This window comes from Elgaria multicarinata, chromosome 1 (genome assembly GCF_023053635.1).
Source record: "Elgaria multicarinata webbii isolate HBS135686 ecotype San Diego chromosome 1, rElgMul1.1.pri, whole genome shotgun sequence".
NCBI lineage: Eukaryota > Metazoa > Chordata > Lepidosauria > Squamata > Anguidae > Elgaria > Elgaria multicarinata.
In genome coordinates this window covers 68,546,571-68,573,400 of record NC_086171.1, presented here as the reverse complement: position 1 = coordinate 68,573,400, position 26,830 = coordinate 68,546,571, and the positions used below count along the sequence as shown (strand labels likewise).

The 26,830-nt window shown below is 39.6% G+C and overlaps 1 protein-coding gene across 1 annotated transcript in view; it reads left to right on the top strand.

The window, feature by feature from the left end:
• The window catches only part of BMPER (BMP binding endothelial regulator), a 190,351-nt gene that overhangs the window by 113,340 nt on the left and 50,181 nt on the right, over positions 1-26,830 (top strand). The window contains exons 11-13 of the mRNA XM_063129831.1: positions 5,646-5,691; positions 14,686-15,015; positions 22,445-22,781. Of these exons, the coding sequence (XP_062985901.1) occupies positions 5,646-5,691; positions 14,686-15,015; positions 22,445-22,781 (713 nt within the window). The remainder of the gene's footprint in view (positions 1-5,645; positions 5,692-14,685; positions 15,016-22,444; positions 22,782-26,830) is intronic.

Here is a 26,830-nt window from a genome sequence, read left to right as displayed (position 1 = left end):
TACCAAAATGGAATTGCATCTCATAGACCACTCCTAAGGGAGCCCTCAGTGCTAACGAACTCTAGCAGCACATGTTAGCAATAATGGACTTCCTTATTCCACAAGACAAAAACAGAGTCCTGTGCCAACATGGTGGCTCAAATAACCAGCCTTAGCAGGTTGGCTTGCAGACCCCAATTTTGCTTGAATTCTTGCCATTTTCAGCTTGGATGATGGCAGCAGTTCCTTTATGCAAACACAGAGGTAAGACTATCCAGTGCAATTAAGAGGCATTCATCTATATCTCTCCCATCCATGCTAGTGTAGTTTGCCCAATTAAGATCTTTCCCAGTGGACATAGTTTTTTTTTGGGGGGGGGGTTGTGGGGTGAGTGTGTTGTAGTGATCCCATTAAAAGGACATGAAAGTGATTTATTACAACAGGTGCTTTATATTGAAGGGAGCAACTTTTTGTCTTGCCAAAAGCTCAGAGCAACTTGACAGCACTGCTTGCTTGCACACTAAATTGTGAATAGCTGTCAAAATTGGATAGGAAAGTCCAAAGTCCTGTTTATATCCTTTTTGCCTGATAGGCATTACATTTATATTACTTTTTTTATCATGCTCTTCCTCTAAGGCAGGAGTGGGTAACTTGTAGCCCTCCAGATATTTTGGCCTACAACTCCCATCATCCCTCACAATTGGGTATGTCTGATGAGAATTGTAGGCCAAAACATTTGGAGGACCAGAAGTTGCTCACCCTTGCTCTGAGGAGATCAGGGTAGTATCCCTGGTCCCCCTTTTATCTTCACAACAACCTTGCGAGGTAAGTTAGACTGAGAGAATAGCTCACCCAAGGTCACTAAAGGCTAAGCTTTATGGCTGAGTGGAGATTTGAACCCAGGTCTTCCTAGCCTATGTCCAACACTCTAGCTACTATACCACACTGGCTTATTATGAAACAGATTTTGCCAAGATTCAGTCCCAGAAACAGTTTTCAATGCCACTGTTCAGCCCTGGAAAATAGGTTAATGTATGTTTTTGTGGTTTTTAATTGTATGCTTTTGTGGTTTAAAATTTTTGTATTATTATTTTTAAGTGTTTTTATCTTATGTAAACCCTCAGAGAGCTTCAGCTATGGGGTGGTATACAAATGCAATAAATAAATAAACAAACAAACATAGAAGGGTGTGCTTCTAAGTTTCTGTAGAAGGTGTTTTCATCACAACTGGGTAGCCACAACTAAGCACAGTAGAGATGAATACAGATGCTAAGCTGTATTCACATCTGGTGAATAACTGGTAATCTTTCATTTACCAATGTTATCAATGATAACATTCTCCACGCCACTTAAAATGATAGTAGAAATTCCCAATTTACCAAGTGTCCCAAGTGTGAGACATCTAGCCAGAGATGAGCTAGAATGTCTCTTGGAGCTAGTTTTGACCTTTGAGGCCCTTCACAGCTTGGGAAATTGGTACCCGAATGATCACCTCTTCCCACATGTGCCTACCTGTGCCTTGAGCTCATCATCTGAGATCCTTCTCTGGGCGCCCCCAACAAATGTACTGTGCACATGGTCACACATCAAAGGGCCTTTTCAGCAGCATCTCCTGATTTAATATCTTTGTGGCACCAGGAAAAGACCTTTTCATTTTTCCATGCTTTTTAATTTAGGTGGTGGTTTGCTATTGCAAGTTTTGTGAATGTTTATTCCTCTGTGGTGGGGTTTTTTTTTTATTGCTCTGGTATCTCTGGTCTCTGTGTTTAAAGTGATTTTGTTTGTTTTTACCCTACAGTAGCATTTATTTTATTCATAGCATTTTTATTGTAATTGTGACTATTGATTTATTTTAATTTGTAAACAGCCCAGGTATCTGAAAGAAAGAAAGAAAGAAAGAAAGCGAGAGAGAGAGAGCCCCTTTTAAGAAATTTAGGTAGGGGCAATAACTCAGTGGTAAATCACATGCTTTGCCTAAATAAAGTCCCCTGCTCAGTCTGTAGCATCTCCAGTTCAAAGGATCAGGTAGCAGGTAATAGAAAAGAATGTCTGCCAGGGTCTCTTGAGAACTGCTGGCAGCCAGGGGCGAGATGGACAAATAGTCAGGCCTGGTGTAATGCAGCAGCATTGTATTTTCCTAAATGCTGAGGCTTCCTGAATGTCTCCACAAGGAAGTTGCAACCCACTCGGCAGCCAGCAGTGATTTTCCAAAATTAAGCTAAATTAGACTTTTAGGCTGGGACTCAAAGAACAACACAAGTAGTTTCCAGCCCCCAAGGGAGCGTTGGGCTTTTGTTTCTTATGCCACCTGGCAAATCACTTGCGAAACTGAGGGGATTTTCAAAACCAAATTATGCTATGGTGCAGGGACCTGCTGTATGAAAAGAAAAGAAAAGCCAGAAATCCCGAAGGGCATATCCAAGCTCTTGGGCATGCCTAAAGTAGCTCTTTGAATCTTGGCCATAGCTTCTAATTCAAATGAAATTAATTAAGTTATTTTTAACGTCTTGAACTAAGGATTCCAAAAAAACAAATACCATATGTTTCTTAATTTTAGCCACTGCTGCTCCTGCCAGAATTCGTAACAAAGGTTTGGCCCTTTCAGCATATTAAATAAAGAGGTGAACCTTGCCTTTTATTTGAAATACAAGAATAATTTACAGAACCAAATGAGATTAAAATGGCTTTTGACTATCCACTGAGCCAGGATCACTGGAAAATTTCTTCACGTTCTTTTCCTTTGATGGATTAGAGATGTTTAAAACGCATCATTAAAAAAAAAAAAAAAGAGGCCGTACAGGCAAATTGGATAATACTTGGTGATGGATCATTTGCATAGCTGCTTCACACATCTACACATAAAGTAAAACAACCATTTAAAATCTTACCCCCAAACTTTTGTAGCTATGCACTTATTAATGCAGATAACTTTATTTTAGGGAAGAATTATAATTCCACTTTGGGGGGGGGGTTAAAATTCAATTGACTTTTCCAGTTCAACCCTGTAGATTTCATTCCATTTCCCCCTACTGGTGTCAACTCAATCTCTAGTCAGTCAAGCCAATACACAGATTCTAGTATTTATTTATTTACTTATTTATTATTGGTGACAATTTGTGCAGTTTCGGGGAGGGGATCTTGAAATTTGCGCAAATGGTGTTGTCATTTTTATTTTTATTGATGAACTCGAGCAAGTGCACACAATTGCAAGTCCACTTGTCTGCAAGTAGCCCCTCTGTTCAGCTTCACGCTCTCCACACACTATTGTGTCCATTCACCCACCCACCCCTCCTTGGGGAAGAGCCAAAGGGAAGGATGGAACTGATAGATTCTTTGACAACTGAATGTGGCTCTGCTGGGATGAATGAAGTAGTGTGGGGATTACAATTTGCACAAATGGCGGAATCCCCCTCCCCCATATGCAAAATATTTCTGGAATCGGGGAGGGGTCCGCCACCCATTTACTGGAATGGAAATGATGCAAAATCCAGTTGGGTGTAAATGGAACACAATTCCCAGCATTGCAATCCCTACTTTAATGTAAGTAACACTCTTGTTCAAACACTGATGTTTATTTAAAAAAAACACCCACACAATTAAGCGGATTGCCCACATTTTGGCTGTGATCTTATGCTTATTTAATCATTTATTTATTTAAGAAATTTATATTCTGTTTTTCGCCTTTGAAAAATGAATAGCAAAAAGCAGCTTACAAAATGTAAAAAGCATGAAAACCAAAACCAAACAGTCAATTAAATTTACAACAAGCGAAAAGCAGCAGCAGACAAAAACACAAAGACTAACACTCTAACACTCAATAAATAAAATTAAACATCAACAGAATCAAACGCTTGTTGAAACAGAAATATCTTCACTTGCCTGTGGAACACAGTTAAAGAGGAAGATGATGATCTAACCTTTTGGAACAGGGAGCTTCACATCTGGGCTGCCGCCACCAAGAAATCCCTCTTGTGTATTGCTACCAACTGTGCCTTTGAAGAGGGGTGCAGCAGGACCATGGACAGGCCTGGTGGTACTAGGAACAGATGCAGTAGACACACCAGCCAAAGCTGAGCAGAAGCACTCCTGGCCATAGGTGATGCCTGAGCCTGTGTTCAGGAGAAATCCCAAGCTATGAAGCTAATCCTTTAATGGGAGTGCAATCCAGAACCTTCTGTGAATATGACAGACAGGAGATATAGAGCTGAGTGTCATCAGCATACTGATGAAAATCCACTACCAGTCCCCGGATGACCTCTCCCAGTGGTTTCAAGTAGATGTTGAAAAGCATAAAAGACAAAAGCAAACCTTTTGGGAAGAAATCAGTTTGCCTTGATTATAATAGCATTTAAAAACGTAATAAAACAAATTGTAGGCCTTCACTATAAAACATCCATAAAAGCAGAATAGCCTGAACTACTTTATTCTTTGCCGTGAGCTACTCGCTTCAATTAAAGTTGTCAAGATCTGGCACAGAATCTGGTTTCATTTGTTCTACCATTTTATCTTCTCTTCTTGTATGGTATCCCAAAGAGCAAATGTATTAAGAATGTGCAACCCCTCCAGCCTGGCATGGCCTGCTTTCTTTATCTCCTTCTTGCTCCTGTAAACCAACTTGAAGTGCTCCACAGACTTCCAGATCTTCTCAACCTGTTTTCTTGGGGCAATGCTGGAAGTGAAGAAGCAGGAATTCTGCGGTATATATGAGAAGGAAATGATGCTGGTAATATTATTGAAGCTTGGTTTGCCTGTGATGGACCAGCAGGAAAGGAGAGACTAAGTGGACTTTGGAGGCAGTTTTGGAACATTGTTGCTGTTGCTGCTGATGCTAATTTCACTTCTTTCATTTGTGCCTGCTGACACCACATGCAACATCTTTTAGAATAGAATGAAGAATGCATGAGTATCTTTGGACTGACTGTTCTTAAATTCAAAGGCACCTACACTTACATTTTTACCTTTCACCATTACAAAAGTATCATATTGTATTTTTCCTTCAGTCAATTAGTCTTATAGCTCAGTTTCCAATGATGGGTTTTGGTATTGGTTTCTGTAGCGTCTAGTAGTGAAAAATCAAAAGTTGTGACCCAGCCGATGCTTCTGCAGTTGGAGTAGTCTGATACTCCTGCAGACACTCCTGTAAGAGAAAAACTATTGCTCATCTTGAGTGAAGTGAAAATGTATATATAAAGGTTTCGATAGAGTCCTCTTAGTTACTTTAAAGCCTCTGTGAACGGTTTACTGGTCAAGTGTCTGGTCAAAGCTAAAGCAAGACAGATAAATGTCAACTCTTTGTGCTGCTAGTAGTTGGTATTTAGTCATTTTCATCCTTTGTTTGTTTGTTTCCCTACAAACCAAGATTACACCTGCTTCTGCTACCTATAAAAATGGTGATGTCTCTATCTTTCAATTGGGAGCTGCAATAGTAGAGACAGATATGAAATTAACTGACAATAGGCATGGCTTTTTATTATTTTATTGGCCATAGAGAGGATTTGTCCTGCACTTTCTAATCTTTCTTACTTCTGCTGAGACCAGGTTCACAAAAGATAGACAATTTCATAGGATGAGATATGTTTCCAGAGTTTTTCTATACTTGTAAAATGTAACTGTTGCTCCAAATCCCCCCCGCCCCAATTAAGCATGTTTATATTTATCCCATCTAGGGAAAGATCCTCAATCGAAAAGGATGCTGTCCCATTTGCACTGAAAGTGAGTAAGTTCATTCTTCACATTTTTTCATCAGTTTATTTGTTAGAAAAATAAGCCTGATTTGTCTTGCAAATCCGCCCCCTCATTTTGAGTAACAGAAGAAGTATTTGTATCAGGGTTAAGATTACTCATAAATGCTGAATAGCATATTTGTTGTTTTCAATACTTCTCCATATACGTCTTGGTAATTTTATAATTCGTTGTTTATCTCGAAACCATTTCCCAAACATTAAAAAAGACATACCCCAGAATGGGAACATTTTAATAGAAAGGTCAATATCCTCAGATTAGCATAGTCTGCATCTATCTCAGGATGACTTACATTGCTGGAAAGCTTTGACCAAAAGTTATTTGGTAAAATGAAGAGTACCATAATATTTAAAAGCAGAAATGTTCTGTTTTTTTTCTCTTTTATGCTGCCTGAAACAGGATTGGGAATTCCTAATCCTGATCCTGTTACCATAAAGCAGCAAAACTGATTACTAAAACCATTCTAAATTGAAATCATTGGATAGGGAGCAGTATATAAATATTGTAAACAAACATAAATAAATAAAACAGGATAGTCTGAATTGATAGTTGTAAATATTATCTGTTAAAATGCACTGTCCTTTGAGTCTGGAAGTCTCTGATTCAAATGCTTGGCCTTAGATGAGTCACTATTCTCTGATCCATAGCCCTTCCATCAGCAAAATGGGTATAACTATGACGTTACCTTACAAGGACTACTGTGATAATTTATGTGAAGAACTTTGAGCACTTAGGAAAAGTGCTATATACAAATTATTATTATCCTCATTTTGTTTTTCCTCTGGAGCTCTATAAATATTAAATTGTATATCATCATCATCATCATCATCATCATCATCATCATCATCATCATTTTCATCCTTGTTTTACCCTCCTGAGCATGGAAATAGAATTATATGCCCTCATGACTGAAGGCCAGTTTGTATGCTGAATCACATTGTTCTTGTTGGCAAATTATATAGCATTCATTCATTTACATATGGTTCGCTGTTTTACAAATCTTACCTGCAGATGTTTGTGAAAAAACATTTAGTTTTAACACAGAGCTCTGACATTTTGTGAAACACATGGAAGCCATTTTGGAACAGAACAAGGTATCTTAGCGCCAATTCTTACTTTCCTTTTTGTATTCAGGTATGCATACCAGAGTGCAAAATGTAAGAACATCCAATCAAGTGTATAGGGCTAGTACTTGTTTCTGTTCATTTTTTAAAAAATAACTCAGAAGGAGCAGCTGGGAAAGGCTTGGATGTCCATTTTTAAGTTTTTGTTTTAAAGAGATGCATATCAAATTCAGCACCTGTGTGTCTTCCACCCTAGGTAAAGTACACATGAATTTTGTGCCCAAGTATGCAGGCTACAAAAAGAAAATTAGAAATTGGGCCACTAGGAACCAAGAAAACTTTTCTAGAATTCATGGTGAAGAAGTTGGAATGATAAACTAAATTTCTGTTAGAAGGGTGAATTTGCACATGCATGGGCATCATTCAGATTCTCCTCAATTATTTGCAGCTGAATGTGTAAACCAACTTTGTTGGAAATTTATTGAGATAATGTGAACTGATATGAAAGTTCTGTCTGTGGTGTCTGATCTGTGATGACCCATTCGCATATGTAAGCCAATACTTGATTTTTCAGTTGTCAAGTGATGAAGATAAATGCCTGAAATTATGCACATACAGCTGCTAACTTTAATTCTCCTGGCCCTGTAAATTTGGCTTTTTCCAGGGGATTCATGCCTAGCCTACTGAGCCAAAAGTTGACACCAATTCCTCGGTTGCACAGCTAACATAGCCAGATGGTTAGCAAGCAGTCTCTTTTCTCACAAAAGACAACCTTTGACAACCAGCCCAGACACTGAAGAAATAGTCTGGAGTTAGGAGTCAATAATTCTGTCTTCTTGGATTGGGGTTTGATGTTTCAAAATATTCCTGGGGAAATGAGTGAGACCCAGGTTCGTTTGCAGAGGTGTGAATATATATTATTGGAAAGGGTAATAATCTACTTTCTCCAAAGAAAGCAAGTGCTAAATGTTAAGTCTCTCCAGCATTGATTTATAAGGCAGCACAGAGGTACAATTTAAAACCTGGTAAAAACAAAATATGATGTATGAGAAATCTACTGGAGTTCAGAGGATGTACAAAAGAGAAAGTGAAAAGGGAACAGCCCATAAACATTCAAATAGGAAGAATTCCTTGGACAACATCCTGGAAATAGGTTATGATTGACAGCGGCTTGAATTACAGCTCATGATTACTCCTAAAAATATTCACCCTGACAGTTGTTTCCATTGCTATTAATCCATTAAGTAGCCTAAAATTTAAACATTTTAACATGCAATTAATACTTGCAAAATACCAGACTGATAAGGAAGGAAACTTCACTGGATGGTTTCCTATACAATTTAATAGAGTGCTAGACTAGATGGACCCTTGGTCTGATCCAGCATGGCTCTTCTTATGTTCTTATCCTGGCGCACAATGTGCTACTAAATTAAACTAGATTTCACCAGAAACAAAGTTTACAGTGAACTTCAGAAGTTGATTGCTTATAATTCATTTCCCCATTAATCACAGCATTTTGTGGTCCTTATGTTTGCAAAACACAACAGTTTTGTTAATCTAACAACTGATACCTTGTGTCTCAGGACTACTTCCCATGTTTCTTTCCCCAGCCAACAATGGCCATGATCCAGACAGAGTTAAGTTTCACGCTTCTAAGTTCCATTGGTTTTAATGGGAGAGAATTAGGTATACTGTATGTTCCTTTTTTCACATTGAACTCAGTGGGAATTAAATTGCTTGATTTAGATTCTATTACATCCAGATTCTAGTTGTTTTCAGGGGTTGTGGTCTACTATATAAATTGACAGTCAAATATTGAGCGCTGTTTTGCTTATGATGGAAAACATAAGCAGATTTTTTTAACATGACAACTCTATTTCTAACTGTAGAAATATTATGTAACTTTGCTGAAGTGCAAAGCCACCATAATGTATTGTATTATTGTGCAGTAGAGCTGAGATTGTATTTGGTACACTCACCTAAAGAGAACTCCTTACTTTATGCACAAAACATATATAGTATATAGTCATCTTTAAACATCCATGTACATACATCTGGGGACCCTGCTCAATCAGCATTCTTGACATGTCTCTATGGGGGTTTAACATCACTTGTACATGTGTATAAGTCATCTGCTGCCCCCCAAAATTGTAAAGAAAATAAAAATTTGAGGAGGTAAAATGCCATCTGGAGCAGCCATTTTATTTTATTTTTTTAAAACCCTGTTAGTGCTCCATAGTTACTATGGGACAACAAAATGGTCAAAACTAGTTTGCAAGAAAGCTAGTTTTGACCCTTTTGGTGCTCCTTAGCTTATCAGCAGACCATTAATCCCCCACAGATGCTGTAGGGGGTGAGGTATGGCATGTGGGAGTGGGTCCAGAGGGCAAAAATGACTCCGGATCACCCAAAATTGCCCACCCCTGCCTTTGTATGGCTTTATACATTCTGGTGCTGTTCAAAAAACAAACAAATGAATAAATAAATAAATAAATTACAGTAGTAGATCAACTGTGTTGAAATGTTGTATAGGCTCATTTTAATTTTTTTTACAAATTCATTTCCACTCTGCATATGATATAACTAGCTTTCAATTTATGTTTGCCCCGATTTGATTTAAGGGTTGGTTCCTTGCTTTGATATTGAACCCTAATTCACATTTTGGCTAGCTGCATTTTTTATTCCATTTTAGGTTTGTTTTTTTTTAACAACAACCCCGTTGAATTATGTATGTGTGAACAAATTACTCCCTTTTATATTTTTTAATGTCATATTTTTACTCAGAAAATGTCCAAAACCCTCTTAGTTATGGTTTATATAATATTTTCCTTGGCTGCTGTAAATCAACTGCATGGCCTGCCTCTAGAGTGTGTTACATCTGGACACTTTGAAATTAACTTTACTGCTCGGGTGTCCTGGCCTTCCTTTCCCCTGCTGCCTTTTGTACAGACTGTGTTGGTCTTGAATTCCAGTTCTTCTCACCTGCAAAATGATCATCATCCTCGTATGGGCATTTCTTTCTTTTGTGCTGTTGTATGTGGGTTATGAGATACCATGCAAACAGTCGAAAAATCCTTCAGAACTCCTTCCGATGGCTAAGTAATTAGAGTATCAACTCACCACACCATGAGCTCTTAAAGTCAGACTGCCAAGTCCAGGGACAACAAGAATCTAAGTCTTAGATTCTTGATTGAGGATGGTGGGCGTTGAGTGTGTGAAATTAAATTCACAAATGGGAAAACAAGTGGGAGAAGCTTCCATTCACTCAAGCCTGCAAGCGTGTGTGTGTGTATGCATATGACCATATGCTGCTTATCCTCAGGCCTGAGTAATTATGGAAAAAGGATGTCTATTTAATGAGGACATAGGAAAGCCACTGCAACGAGGATGTTTTAAGAGCAAAACAGAATATAAGCATATAAAAAACACACACACACACACACACACACACACACACTTCAGCAGGAGAAGTTTCAGCATGTGCTTAACTCTGTCCTATTGAACTTTGCTATGTTTGTATGGATTTCAACTTGCTCTTACAATCCAGGTCTATCATCAGAGATAGTATGGCCTCAAAGTTTTATCACTTATCTAAGTGCTCAATAATCTGGATTGATTATTGTGCAGTGGTGTAAGAGACAATGTGCCTGTCCTGCTAAACCATGACCCTGATGACCTTATTATTATTATTATTATTATTATTATTATTATTGTTTATTTATATAGCACCATCAATGTACATGGTGCTGTACAGAGTAAAACAATAAATAGCAAGACCCTGCCGCATAGGCTTACATTCTAATAAAATCATAATAAAACAATAAGGAGGGGAAGAGAATGCACCAAACAGGCAGCATAAAAGTCAGAGCAAAATCAAGTTTTAAAAGCTTTAGGAAAAAGAAAAGTTTTTAGCTGAGCTTTAAAAGCTGCGATTGAACTGCCAGGAAAGGTGAAGACGGGGTTTAATTTGTGCCAGAATAGCTTCAATAGCTTCGGCTATTGGGCGGTATAGAAATGTAATAAATAAATAAATAAATAAATAAACTCATAAGAGGATCTGCCCTGGCATATTTTTCCCATGCCAGGCCTTAATTCTGAACCCCTACCCCCACCCCACCCAGTAAAAAAAGATTAACGTGTCTCTGAACGTATTTTGAGAGCATTTCCCTCAACTTTGAATAAGGAGGGATCAGAGGCTGTTGTATCTAGACAATGAATGACCAGCATTTTCCCTAGAAATGAAGCAGTGCTTCCTCCTCAATCCTAAAATTTTGCAGATGCACATGTGGTCACACGCTGAGGCTTCTCTGGGCCAGAAGAGTGAGGTGGGAGATGAGCTAGACCATTTCTTGTCCACGATTGACTTGAGTCAATGTGTTTTCACATGGGGGCCAGAGGGAAATAGGGCAATGGTATCAAAAGGTTTGAGATGTCCCCTGCAACCATGCTAAATACACAGTAATAAAGACTGAGGATTTGTTTAAATAATTTTTAGTGGTTTTATTGAATTGGCTTTGTTTTGGTGATTTTTGGCTTGTCATATGTAATTTGGTTATGGAGATTCATCACTTCATTAGTGTTGGGGAAGCTGATGAATCAATAAATACACAAACTAGCACCAGGACACTCTTATGAACTCTTTCTTCACTGCTCCAGTTCATAGGATCAGGCCGTTGGGGACGTCATAAGTTATTATTTCTTGTTTAGTAAACTTGGCAGTAAACATTTAAGAATCCAGTCCAACACAGACATAAGCATGCTTAAGCCCATTTATTTCAAATACACTTAACTCTGTGTTGGATTGTAGCCTTAATATAGTCTTTTGTGTTCAAATCTTTCTTCTTCCGAATAAGAATACTTTTTAAAGATCTAGGTTGTATCTAGATAACTCCAGTAGCCTTTCCTTTACTATAGCAGACCAGAAATACTACTTTAAATTCAAAACCACAACATTGAAGTCAGTCAGTGAACTTTATCACCCAATGTTTTAAAAAATAAGTGTTTAATTGCACTGTATGTACTTGACATATCACACTCTGTGGGCATCATCAGACGAGTGTTTTATTGCACACTTGTTGCTGGGCATTCACGGATTTTCACGGGTCCCTCTCACGACGATGTCTGCCTCCTGCGTGCCTCCCGCCCCCTCTAGCCTTTTTCGTGTGACAAAAAACACACCCCAGTAAGTCTGACTTATTTTTTGAGATGGAAGTTGCCGCTGTCTCCTGCTGTGTGCAGGAGAAGCAGGACGATCAAAACAGCCCACTGAATGGGCCACGTGCACGTTGTTTACTTCCTCTTTCCTCTCCCTTAAGAATGAGGAAGTAATGAGGGACAAACAGGCAGGCGGAAAAGTAATGGTAAGGAAACGTGATTTCCCCCCGTGTGATGACCCTCTGTATCTAGTTGATATCATACTCCAGCCTTCCCCAATCTGGTCCTTTCCCCCAGACGTGTTGGACTGCATCTTCCATCATTCCCAACCAGAATATTTGGAAAGGCTGAATACTCTATAAAGCACCTTGGAAATTAAAACAAAATGTTCAGTAGAATCTGGTGGCTCCAGTTTAGGTGGAAATGTGAATCATTCTGGATTTCGGTCAGAACCAGCCAGAACTCTAAAGGAGCTATCAGGTGCTGAACCTATTTGGGGGGGATGGGAACTACCAGCCTCCACTGCAAATTTTTCTTTTAGAGCCTCAGTTCAGGTGGTACATCACTAAAATATGTACTTTCCCTTTGTGTTTTGATTTTTATTCGCATGTGTATTTAGGTGAAGAAGAAATAATTCTTAGATATATTAAGCAATTACATGTACAGGCTGCCCATATTTAAGAATAAATTATTTTTGTTTTTAAAAAATCTCAATTGTAGGGCAATTGCTGATGATTTCCTTATTTTCCTATACAAGCCCAGGCCATATTAAAATGTTATGGACAGAAATAGCATGGATAAATGAATAGCTTTTTCCAACAATAAAATACATTTTGGAAATACCTTAATTAAAGTGAGTAGCTACCAGAATATGAAGAAGAAGAACAGTCGTTCCTATATTTTTGGTACCTATATGTGCAGTTTTGCTCCTAGTGAGAAAATTATATAATAAGTGGATGTTCAGTCCCAGTACAGAACAAGTAACACTTTCACTCTTCACTCTTTCCTTTTCAATAATGCTTGATGTGGGTATGGGGAAGCTGGCAACTGTCTACCTGCCTGGGGACTAGTAACCACCTCATGGAGCTGGCAGGACAAGGGGAAGTTGTGACTCAGGGAAGCCGGAGCTATCTCCTGACTTCTTGGTGGTGGATGTGGTGGGTTTTGCCGCTGGCATTGTATATAAAAGCGGTCTGTGGAGCTGGCTGGGGAAGAAGGAGAGCTCAGGCTAAAGTTCCTGCAGGCTGTGTCCGTGGGCGGTGAGGGGGCAGCGAGAAGCAACCTGTATTCCCTCATTATCTTCTGGGGACCAGGAAAGCGTCACAGTGTTCGTTACACTTCGGTGACCACACAAAGCATGAGATTTAAATGTGTTTTCTTTAAAATCCTTGTACTTGCATCTGGGAGTTCCGATTGGACAGTAGCTTCCTCGCTCACGTGAAGCAATTATTAAGGATGCAAATCTCTTATTCACAATCTGTGTGTTTCCTGTTGGGTGCTGCAATACGTAGTACTGTGTGAGACCTGGGACACGGAAATGAGCTCAGATCTTGCATAGCCAAGACACTCATGAGATGACCTTGAGACTGCTTAATTTGACCCACCTCACAGGGGTATTGTGAATTGGAGAGGGGTGGAAACCATGAGGATGAATGCGGTTTTAGAATGTAAAGGTGTAAAAACAAAAAGAACAAGTAACGAATTATGACTAGCAGTGGTGATGTGATATTAGTGATATGCCATTCCCATGAAATTAATAGCAGAGGGTCTGCAGTCTGTAAAAAGATTCCCAGCTCTGCATGAGCTTTGGCAGTGCAGCCCAATCCTATACACATTTACATGGAAGTAAGTCCCACTATGGTCAGTCGGATTTGCTGCCAAGTCAATTTGCATAGAATGATAGCATTTTAAGCAAAAACAGGTTTTTCCCATAATCGTACCTTCTGCCCCTACATGGTGAACTTCTTGAGAGTGGAGTTTCAAAAGTTGTTTTTGATGCAGTGTGAGGAACTGCAGTATATGTGTGTAGAAGAAGAAACCCACTACAAGCGCTGGTATATTGCTACAAGGTCTACCAAGATCATGACTTCGTTTTCTAACAGACCAGTCCAATGCTTGGGCCTGAAGTAAGTTCCAGTGAATTCAGTGGGACTGGGGCCTTAGCTAGGCCTAAGGTTTATCCCAGGATCATCCCAGGGTCGTCCCTGCCTGCTCCCGGGATATCCTGTGTGTCATTTACATGAACAGGGATGACCCCGGGATGATCCCAGGATAAACCTTAGGTCTAGCTAAAGCCTTATTCTTGAATAAGTGTGCATAGGGATTGCGTGTTAAACCTGCAATATGCAACTCATTAATTCTATGTCCACTAATAATTTATATTACCCCAACAACCTGTTGGAGAGATAATAGACTGTGGGTCCTTGTAACCTACAAGGACCACTCTAGGATGTCTGTGTTTTGCCAAGGACCATTTCATACATTTCTTAGCAGTAGAACCAGGGTTCTCACTGATGCTCTCTTGAGAGGGAGCTGCAGCTAACCCTGCCTCTCTGATGAATGAACTTGTATGGCTATCATGTTTCCAGGCGTAAATTTGTCTCATATCCACACATTATATTTTTAGGTATATTCCAAAAGTATGTGATATATAAATGTTGGAAGATCTTTACATGGATATAAATCCCTGCCTTTTGAAACATACAAATTGGTTTTGCTGCTGCTTTTGTTTCTCACTCCCCTGCAGAGCCTGGAGTTTGCACTGTATTTGGAGACCCCCACTACAACACTTTTGACGGACGGACATTTAACTTTCAGGGAACATGTCAGTACGTTTTGACGAAAGACTGCTCCTCCTCTACCTCGCCCTTCCAGGTGCTGGTGAAGAATGATGCCCGGCGGACCCGCTCTTTTTCCTGGACCAAAACTGTAGACCTTGTGCTGGGCAGCAGCACCGTCAGCCTGCACCAGCACCTCACAGTAAAGTGGAACGGGACACGGATATCCCTACCTTATGAAACGCCACACTTTCACATTGACCTGGAAGGCTATCTATTGAAAGTGACAACCAAAACAGGTGGGGCTACGATGAGCACCGTTGTTACACTTCTAAGCCCACAATGATAGCACAAGTATGAGACAGAGATGGGCCATGTGGCTGGGAATGATGGGAGATACAATCCAACCCATCTGGCAGACACCAAGTTGGGGACATAGGAAATAGGGATGTTTTGTTTGGAGTCTCCAAATGCCAGGAAACACTTGTTTGTTTATTAGAAAGGCTTTTATCCTACCTTCCCACTATAGAATTGAACATAAATATATATATATATATATAATAAAACAACAACAAACAACTGAAACCAAAAAAGAGAGTGTGCAGCAGATAATTAAAAGTTCAAAATCAGCATAAAAAGGCAATGCTAAGAAAAAGCTCAGCTAAACTGAACTGTCTTCATGAGGGAGTGGAATGTAAAAAGAGAAAAGGGCCAGATGGACCCCTTACAGGATAGAATTCTGCAACTGAAGTAGGGGTACACATAAAAAGACCTCTTGCATAGCCTGACCAATCGATCATCAGCCTGCATTGGGATGCAGGGAAGGGCCTCTCCATCAGATCTTGGAGTCTGGGCAAGGTAAGATGGGAAGATGCAGTCCTTTAGGTATCCTGGATACAAGCATTTTAGGGCTTTACCCAGCACTTTGAATTGCTCCTGGAAACATCTTTATAGCCAGTGCAGTTGTTCTAGAATAGCCATATTATGTTCACATGTCTGTGTTCCTGTGAACACCTTAGCTGATGTGTTCTGGACAGTTGAAGCTTCTGGAGACTCTTCAGAGGTAGCATTATAGTCCAATCCTGAGGTAGCCAAGGCAGGTATCACTATGGTTAGGTGTAAAATGTTGTACAAACAAGTATTTTATCAGTACTGAAGTAGATTAACACTAACACAATCTTTTTATTTATTTATTTATTTATTTCCCCATATTTATTTCAATTTCTAGATTTCCCATCCTAAGGGCTTGGGAGGGCAACATATTAACATCAAAAGTCAATGAACAATCCTATGGCGATAATCGCCAGCCCCCGAATATCCAAAACAGGGTGGCCAGAGCAGGGAGGCAAAGCTTTAAATGCCTTTCCTCACTACTTGGCTGAGGTCTAGGTAATGAGTAGGACTAAAACAAATATATAAGTTCCAAAAGCGTTTTGTTGTTTCATATCTCTCTCCCATCCTTTCTTTATGCACACATTAGGAAGAACTATCAGAAATTCCAGGGCTTATCTCTAAAACTATTGGAGTCAGACAGTAGTGTTCAGCCACCCACTCCTGATGAAATGAACCAATTCATAGCTTACAAGACTGCCAGAGGCAGGGCTTGTGTAAAGCCAATCAGGGAAACTTTTGCACACATGAGGTTTCCATTTCTCATTAAATGAAACTTGATTTGAATTACCAGAAGAGATAGAATTTCCACTTGACACCCCTCCACCTGGCAACAAGGCTTATTGGCATTTGTTGGTTACTAAGGTAACAGCCAAGGATAATACACACAGAATTGACAGTTTTGCAAGCTTTGCTGATCCCCCAAATTGAGTTTGGCCCTCATAAAATGGCAGTAATGATGTCAAGCAAACTCAAGATTATCGTCACAATCCTGAAAAGCTCTTGAAGACTTCCCATGGCTCCCTAGCATATTGTATGAAAACCTCTGGTCTAAGCTATAGTTATGGCTTAAGCAGAGATCAAGAATAAGCAAGCACCATGCCAGAGGTGCTTGTAGAGCGAGGAATAAGTTTAGCAAAACCTGTCCAACCCAAACAAACTTAGTGAAACAAAACAAATCCAGAAGGCTTTAGCAGGCTCACTAGCCAACATGGCCTGCATGAAAATTCCTTGCTGAACCAAAAAATGATATGATGTTAGACCCCAAGTGTGAAAGAAAAGCTGTTTGCTGTTCCTCCCTGAAGTGTGGTGGTGTTGTGTAACATCTGTCTGGGTTGTTCTCTGCCTAAACGAATTGCTTCTGTGTTTGGATTCAATCTTTTGTGTGCATGTGTGTCTTGCATCATTCAAAATTCAAATATGATTTAATAGGGAAATTGAGAACATCTGGTAGCTACTTTAAAGAAAACGGATAATGGGAAAGCACAGAAATCTGACAGTGCAGAATCCTGAACATTATATTGGTGATCAAGGTGCTTGACAATTGGACGGTCATTCGTTTTTAGATAGCCTAATCCATAGGTGCCAAATTGAAACAATTTGGAACTTGGGGGACCAAATTCCTATCCACCAGATGCTGAAAACATCTGTTTATGAACAACAGTTCTATTCTACTTTTCAAGCAGCACACTGAAGGACCTGCTTGTGGGCTGATCTATACATGAGGCACAAAGGGCCAACAACATTCGAAAAAGTTAAAATGTAAAAAATGAATAAAAACAATTAAATAAGACACCATGGTTGGAAGACCTTGGTAACTGAAAGTCTCTCTTCTCCCACGTATGCTCTTTCATGCTCTCCAACCCATGTTGGAAGTCCTGTGTCGGGTCCTCCCTCCCTCTACCCACTGAAGTACCGAAACTTTTCAGCTTTCATGCTGGTATTGTGGAACACCCTTCCCCCCCAAAAGCTCTCATCCTTAAGTGTGCTTCATCATCTAGTTAAGGAATGGGTATTCTATGAGGCCTCTGTGATTGGGATAGACCTCTCTTTTTCTGCTGATCATTTGTTGTGGTTTTCTGTAGTTTATTGTTTTTATTTATGCTCAGACTTTTTTTTTAATGTTAGCTTTGGAATCCTTGAAGAAAAGGGGTAGATAGATAGATAGATAGATAGATAGAATGTCCCACTACCACTTCTTCTCTGTATTACTCTCCCCTATCAGATTTCTTGTGGCTGCAGCAAGCACGCATCTGGGAACCTTGGTGGAGAAAAATGGTTGGGAGACAACAGTGCAGGGAAGAAGCAGCTGGTGGCATAAGGCTTAAGCAGGGCATTCGGCTTCAATATAGGAGAAGGATTCATACTGCACATGATGTATGGTAGATATCCTGGTTCCCAAGCCAAGGTCTTCCATTGAGCATCTATATTGCCCTTGGTCTACCATGCGAGAGATAGATGTAAAGCGTAGTTATCATCTTTTGAGAGCATTTAAGAGTCATCACAGCATCTCTTGCTGAGCCAAGAATTCATACACCTGTTGCTTTGTCCCTTGCAAAATAGAGCCTCAGCCCTGGGTTAAGTTACAAGACAATTTTTTTTGTGCCTTTCTGTAGAATGCACACAAGAGAAGCATTATTCATAAGTTCTAATTAAAAGCATCTTGAGCATCTCTCTTTGCTGCCAGCTGAATTATGAAATTCCACTAAATTCCAAAGAACTGTTGTGGATTCCTGAAATTGTCTAAACTATGATGCTCTTGTTATTCTGTTTGTCTGTTCTCTCAGCTCAGTAAACTACAGCAAGCACCATTGTCTTTGTTTTGGCAGAGATAGGGCAAAGATGGCATATAATGGGCCCACTCAATAGTGTGTAATTGCAGCATTTAATTTTCCCATTAACCAGAAGGGCTCATATTCCTAACACTGAATGCATATCTTACATTCTGATCCTGAGACTGGCTGCACAAAGCATAAAGGCTTTAGGTTGGCAACGATGGTGAAAAGTTGCATCAGCTTCTCAGAACCATGTGCATGTATGGATCTAAAGGTTTGGCAGTGCTAAGGACATATATGCCCCTTTATTGAGCTAGACCATTGGTCCCTCTAGCCCAGTAATGTTTTTCCAAGGTGGCAGAAGGAATTCTTTCCCAGTCCTGTTGAGAACCTTTTAACTGAAAATACCAGGAACTGAACCTGGGACTTCCTGCAGGTTCCTTACTGCTGAGCTATGGACCCTCTCCAGTAAAAGCTTAGATCATTCCAGTACAAGTAATGGAAGTTAAACCACAACATATCTGTTGAAAAGTTCTGTATCTTGCTTTTATGAGAGAAAAACGGTAGTTAATTGGGGGTGTTGCCATGTGTTTTCACTGCCTCTTTCCGAGTCTTATATGTATTAGATAGTCAGGTGCTGTTTGTTTGTTATATCATTATTGATTAAAATATTTTATAGTGCTTTTCTTAAAATATCAAAGAAGTTGTTTTTTACACGTCAACATGCCTTCTGTTAAGTCAGATTCTTGGTCCATCTACCCCAGTATTGTCCATTTTGCTAGTGGCTCTCTGGAGTCTTAGGAAGAGGTCTTTCCTAAGGATGGGCGAATCTGTCAGTTTTGCTTTTGGTTGCATTCATATCCAAATTCTTTCTGTCATGAATATGAAGCATTTTGCAAATTTTGCAAAACTTCTTACCAAAAGTGAACTGAAACAAAATTTTCACCCATCCCAACAAGCCAAATTCAGTAGGTGGACCATGATGTATCTGCCTGCCATAAAACTGTTAAAGATGAGGAACCTGTCAGAAAAAAAAGACAGCAGCAACACACAGGGCTTCAAGCTCAGGCTTTTAAGGCAAATCTCAGTTTCGGTTTCTTCCCCATTCGATTTTTTAAAAACCTCAAATTACTTCTGACCTGAATATGAAGAGATTTTCAAAATTTGGTAAGTTCTTATTAAAAATGAACTTCAATAAAATCCTTACCCATCCCTTGTTTTCCCCAGATACTTTTAAAACTAGCGATACTGAGGGTGGAATCTTAGACCATTATACACTCTTTCCACTGAACAGTGGGCCCTCTTCAAAATAATCTATTTGCCAAAAATATAAAGCAAATGAATAGCAAAATACAATGCGATAATTAAAACAATGTAGAACTATGTCCACAATCAAACGTATACATACTATCACTGCTGCTAATGCACATACATTTAAAAACAGCAGCAACAACATCAGTGTTTGACATGCCTCCTAAACCTTAATATTAGGACTTGGGTGGGAGGGGGGGTTTCCATAAAGTTTGGGCAAAAATGTTAACAACTCTGCCTTTAGCAACTACAGATGATCCCTCCATTAGCACCATAATGCGGCGTATTCCCCTTTCCCTAAAATAGGTCTATTGGGTGTGTGTGGGTATGTGTGGATAATGAGACATACTCCTTCATCCAACAGGAGGTAAGTTGATATGGCCGTAGCTGGTGCATGAGGCACTTTTTCATCTTTTGTGCCAGCACTGCTTTTGAGGCTCTATAAATCTGTGAATTGTGCTTAAGAAAATCCAGGAAGAGCCAATGTCCCAACCCATTATGTCCATACAAATTTATCCACTAGGTAAAGCTAAAACCGGCATGGCACCAAACCTACTGGCTTTGTGTGTGGACAAAAAGATGGGAACTCTCTGAGCTATAGAAACCACTTGCTTTCCATTAGACATGACATTGTTCTTTGCCAATAATTAAAGTGAGTCAAGTGGATCAGGCTGCTAAGATGGATAGTAACCTCTTTTTAAAATGATGTTAACCACCTTTTGCTCAGGCAATTTTTCAGTACATCTTTGTATGCAAAACAGTGAGTATAATCTATGTTAAGAGTTGCGGGAACAGAATCCAGGAATAGCACTTATGCCTGATTAATGTCCTTGAAGGGTATGATTTGTGAATGTACCTCATTTCTCAGCGTTGTCTCTCACTGTAGCCCTGTGCTGGTGGAAGAGTTTATCCCCACGGCTACTGTAGAGTAATTCATCCAATATCCATCTGATTAGTCCTTTTGTAAGATGCTGAAATTTAACCATCAGTATATCTTAAGTATTTGTGGATGCCTTTTCTTTGAAAAATACATGATATAGAGTGATATATATATATATATATATATATATATATATATATATATATATGAAAATATCACATTTATTACAATTCTGGTTAATAATACTCCTAGAGTAAACACTGTTCATTATTATCCCTCAAAAAAATAGTCTTTGAAAGAGAAACATATATGAATGCTTGTTAGAACCAAAACTATTTCACTGATTCTGACTGTTGCATGGCATTACACAGTGAATCTGTTCAAATGGGCCTAGATTTACTGCAATTAATCTTAAAGAACTATGAATGGTTTCCTTACTGTAAAGTCAGTATTGGATAGAATCCAATCACCAGTCTGGTCACTGGTAGAACTCAAGCTGACCTTTCTCTGGACAATATGCCAGTTGGTATATATGCCAATTATCAGTAGTCATTTCCATAGAATATTCTATTTAAAAATGTTTGAGGTAGTTGTCGATCCATTGTGATTTTCAGCCCAAACTCTCAGTGTCAAGGTGATTTTAAATAGAGGGGGTCACACTTGGTTACTAATTATGCCACACTCTTCAGCTGATGCATCTTTCTGAAGCTTCACTTCCCATAGAAACAATGTAAATGGGTATAGTTCAGAATCCTTTGGAAGGTTTTTTGTTTTGTTTTTGAGCTGGGTTAGTGACACACAGCCTGCAACAGCCTTTGGAGTATCCATGGTCCATATTTAATATGCAATGCATATGCATGTGTTCTGATCCCTTACTTAGGATCGTTTTGATCAGCTCTGTCCATTTTAGTACAATTCCCTGAGTCCTTTCAGCAGACCTTTGTGAAGGGCATGCTGCCTTCAGCCTGGAAGTCTTTCAGAATGAGGTGGCAGAATGAGTTGCACTATTGCAGTTGCAGGTTGTTGAATGCTCCCCTACATTAAAACCTTCCTATAAATCGGGAACCATTATAGCAGGATAAGAACTCTTTCCTCTGGTGTACTTCCCCCCCCCCTTTCAGCTGTGGGAATTCGAAAATGATAGCCTCTTTCTTGTAGTCCCCCCATGTTGTAGTCTGAAGTAGCACAGTCCCTTCCACCATGTCATCCTGTTGCATGTATTGACCAAGCTTTACCTAAAGTCCTGACTTCAAGTATTTTGGTCCATCGCAGAAGATTATTATTGTCATCATCATCATTATCATCATCAACAACAACATCATCATATTAAGCACATTCCACAGTACAAAGCCTTATATCATGAACAATACCTCTACAACTCAACAGTTGTCCAATAAGCTGTTCATACACAAACTGTCCATTGCAGAATGTGAGATGTCTAAGTAAATTGGCACTTCACAATGATAAGTAAATTGAGCCAAGTTGAGCAATACTTGATAGCTGTGAGTCAGAAACCATGAGATTTGATTATGCTTCCTTTCTTTGGCAGGTGCTGCCCACAGTTCCCATCTGATTCACCTCCTGTCTCATCCTTTATATATAGGAGGAGCCATAGCTCAGTGGCAGAGAAATGCTTTGCAGTGCTAAGGTCCCAGGTGCACTTACTGGCATTTCCAGTTAAAAAGCTCAGGCGGTAGAACTGGCAAAGACCACTGCCTGAGAATCTGGAGAGCTCCACCCAGCCGGTGCTGCCAGCACTAATCTAGATGGACCAAGTGGTCTGGCACAATAGATCAGGTAGTTTTGTGTGCTCAGATGTACACTGTTGAAGATTAACTCTTTTGTTGTTGTTGTTCTTGTCCTCTGCACTAGGACTGGAAATCTCTTGGGATGGAGACAGTTTTGTGGAAGTCATGGCAGCACCACATCTTAAAGGCAGGCTTTGTGGTCTGTGTGGCAACTACAATGGCCACAAGAGAGATGACCTGATTGGAGGTGATGGGAATTTTAAGTTTGATGTGGATGACTTTGCTGAGTCCTGGCGGGTGGAATCAAATGAATTCTGTACTCGACCTCCAAGGAAGCAGTTTCCTGAGCTGTGCCAAGGAACAGTGAGGGTAAAACTCCGCGCCCATCGAGAATGTCAAAAACTCAAAGCATGGGATTTTCAGACTTGCCACTCAACTGTGGACTACACTATGTTTTATCGGTAAGTGCAGCCTTTTGTTGAGCATACCAGGGACAAAACTGATGAGCACGAAGATGCTGTAAATCCTCTGGAAAGTGAAACAATTTTGCTCTGAGCTTGCTCACACTGGATATTAACTATAATAGCGCATAATTGGTAAGAGGCTAATAGCAAAGGGAAGCAATAGTGCAAGGGAACTAATCAACACTGTCTAGCAAAGTGAAAGCCACAAAACTGAACCCTAAGGGAAATTAAAGGGAGGAGGAAGGTTTAGCTACATGCATGAACTCATAAGCCTCATTTTTCTCTCTCAAACATTTGGTCTGATTTGTAAAGACATTTAATCTAAATAGTATTGCATGCTTGGAAACCCTTTAAAAGTTTCACAACAGACTTTCTAAAAGAATCTGTGGTTTGGGCATTCATAGCAAGTAAAGGTTGCTTTGCATATCGGTAGGAGGAAAAGAGGGATTTAAATAAATGTCTAAGCAAAAGTTTATGAATTGAAATGCTTCAAATGATACTGGATAATTTAGGGCATCTAAAAAGCGTAATGGGGAGCACATGATTTGGAAGGGGGAAGTGGATAATTTATAGTAGTTTTGCTGCCATGTAGTTGAGATTCTTACTCACCAGAGTTGCTATTTAGAAGCCTGTTTTATAAGCTTTTAAAAAAGGTTTGCTTAGTGTGGTTGAATGGACAGCCTCAGTCACTCATTTAAGTATGTGGATTAAAAACTTGGAAAAAATACTTTCTTGTGACTAGCTTTATCTATTACCAGAACAAAGAAAAAAAATTAAGCCTAGTTTCATGTCAGACATGGTAATGTTAACATACTTGTTTAAGAACAACTTTTTCTGTTTCTAGATTAGCATCAGATATAGGTAGCCATCTTAAAATAAATATATATGTTCCGTATTTTAATGTTTGAAAACTGCCCAGAGAGCTTCGGCTATGGGGCGGTATATACATGTAAATAATAATAATAATAATAATAATAATAATAATAATAATAATAATAATAATAATAATAATTTCTTAATTAGGTTTTGCTTGATGTAAAAAGTAAAGGAAGATTGGTTTTGGATTCATAGTTTACCCAGCAAAAATAACGTTCAGAAAACATCATATTAGGAAAATTGCTTGCAAAAATGTGTATATTGGGCAGACATGCAATAACATGCATGTATTAGGAGAAATGTGCATTAAAATGATTATGAATTTTCATGCAAGTTTTAAAAAATATTCCCAGACTTTGAGATGAACTTAAATTAAGACTAAGAAATTCTCAAAGAGAATTTCAGTTTTAAGAGAAACTGAACTTAAAAGTGAAAACGTCAGAAACGAAGAGAACGTGAAACTGAGGGCTTTGCTAGACCTACCTTAAAATCCGGGTGTGAGGAGGGGAGAGCCTGCGATGCAACTATCGCGGGCTGTCACCCTAGTCTATACATCAGGTGCGACGAGCTAAAGGAAAGACCCTTCGCGTCCGCCATTTTTTTTTTAAGATTTAAAGGGCCGGCTGTGCAGGAGCGCACGAATGACGAAAGGTAAGGTTTTTTTTTTTTTTAAAAAAAATAGATTTCCTCGCTCTCCCCACCCTGCCCCGATGGGCACAGTGCGCCTGGGGAGTGCTGCGCTCTGTGCGCGGCTTCTCCTGGCTATGCGTGAGTAATTGCGTGGAGCCAGGGAAAGCTGCGGAACGGGCTACATGCTTGCGGTTTGGGGCTCAGCCCGAGACCGTGGGAAAAATCGGGCTTAAAGGGGTAGGCTATATCCCGGGGCCAGGGAGGGTTGATCCCTCCCTGATCCCGGGATTCCCTATGCATCATCTGGATGCACAGGGTCAATCCCGGGTATCAGCCCGGGATATAGCCTGGTCTAGCAAAGGCCTGACAGATTCTTCTATCCCTGATAGATATAGAAGTACACACACACACACACACGTTATAGCAGCATGGGATTGTATCACACAGAAGCAGCTCCTAAGCTGTTGGCTGTGCAAGCAAAGAAGATTTTAAGAACAGGACTAATAGTGCTTCAGTAAGGTTAAGAACCAGAGGGTTTTAATATTAATATTACAATATATTATATACTGGACCTGAAGCTATGACCATGGAGAAGTGCAGTCCCAAAAGAAGAGGGGGTTTCACATGACACTCATAGTATTTTAATTTCCTCTGTGGTGTTAGATGAACAAAGAGCATTAGGCACAGTTATCCGAGGGAGATCTGTTGCCTATATTTCAGCAATAGCTCAATTTTACCTCTGCCATATTTCACAGGTGAGTGATGAAAGCTGAAAATGTGGACCAGGCACTGAGAAATCAGACCTTATTTCATCCAACACTGCATCTGCGCTTTTATTCTGTATCTGGGATTTCCCCCTCTTTTAAAGTTTCTTGTGATTAGTGCAATAAACTCCTTGACACTGGGAAGAGAAGTGATTTATATCTTGGCAAGGGCAAGCACAAAACATCACAGCAAAATGACGTGCAAAGGTTACCATGGCTAGTTTCATCTTTTCACAATAGAAAATAATATGTCATGTGGCCTGGAAAACATTTTTTTAAAGGGTATGTTTTCTGAAGTTGAGGACTTATGTTTAAGGGATACTGGTGGCACCATTCTAAATGCATTTCTATGACATGAAGAACACAAGAAGATCCCTGCTGGATTAGATTAAAATCCCATCATTGGGTTTCCAGCAGTTGCCAAAAGATGCCTTTGGGAAGCCCACAGATAGGGCATGAGGGCTGCAGCTCTCTTCCCTTGTTCATCCCCAACAAATCACATTCAAATGTATCCTGCTTTTGAACCTAAAGATTCCATTTGCTATCTCACTAATAGCTTTTGTTAGACCTATTCTCTGTGAATTTTTCTGACCCCCTCTTAAATCCACCAGAGCCAATGGCCGTCACTACCTCTTTGTGACAGAAAGTTCCAAAAATTCATGATGCGTTATGCCAAGAAGTACTTCATTTTGTCTGTGACCATCCTGAATGTGGCCCTTCGTTCAAGTGTTATGAGAGAGGGAGAGAAAAATATCACCCTCCATCTTTTTCATACCATGCATGAGTTTATAAACGTCTATCACGCCCCCACTTCATCATCTCCTTTCTAAATTTAAAAGACCAAAATGCTTTAGCTTTTCTTTGCACAGAAGCTGCTCTAGTCTTTGATCATTTTGGTCTTTTCTACACTTTTTCCAGCTCTGTGATATCCTTTATAACAGGGGTGGGGAATCCATGGCCTTCCATATGTTGTTAGACTCCAAATCCCATCAGCCTCATTCAGTGTAGGCAATGACCAGGGATGATGGGAATTATAGTCTAACAAGATCTGGAGGATGTGGATCCCCACCCCTGCTTTATAAAATGAGACAACTAGTACTGGCTATTAATAGCCGAAGCTCTCTGGGCAGTTTACAAAAACAGATTGTGTGTTTGGTTGGGGGAGGAGTATGTCTAGAAACAGGTTCCAACAGGCATTGGGGTGGTGTAGATTCCATGGATGTGTGGATCTTTTTTTTAATCTTCTGGGATTTTATGCAAATTTAATCATACAAAAGTTAGTGGGAAATATGCAAATATATTTGCCTTTTTATACATCTCCAATCTCGCTTCAGCCTCCTCTGTGTACCACTAAGAAAAATAAATAAAAATAATATTGTGTACCAGCAAAAGTTATGTAAATTGCGGTGGACATTTTCAAAGGGGGGGGGACACACAATTCCATCAGTGAGCAGGTAATGGAACAAAAAACGCCTGACAATCAGCAAAGCACGCAGGGAACAAATTAAACAAAATCCGCAGTAATTAGCTCATTGGGAACCACTGACATAGAGCATGTTACAATAATCCAAACAGGATGTAACTAAGCCATGTGTCACTGTGGCCAGGTCAGACATCTCTAGAAACACTAGGAATTACCCAGATCACACCTCCCGAACCTATGCTGAAATCCACACACTTTTCAGTATTTTGTGATGCCATTCACAACTTAAAAAATGCACACAAAAATGCATATAGTAAAGAAAATACTGCACAAAAGTGCATATACTGGGGAAA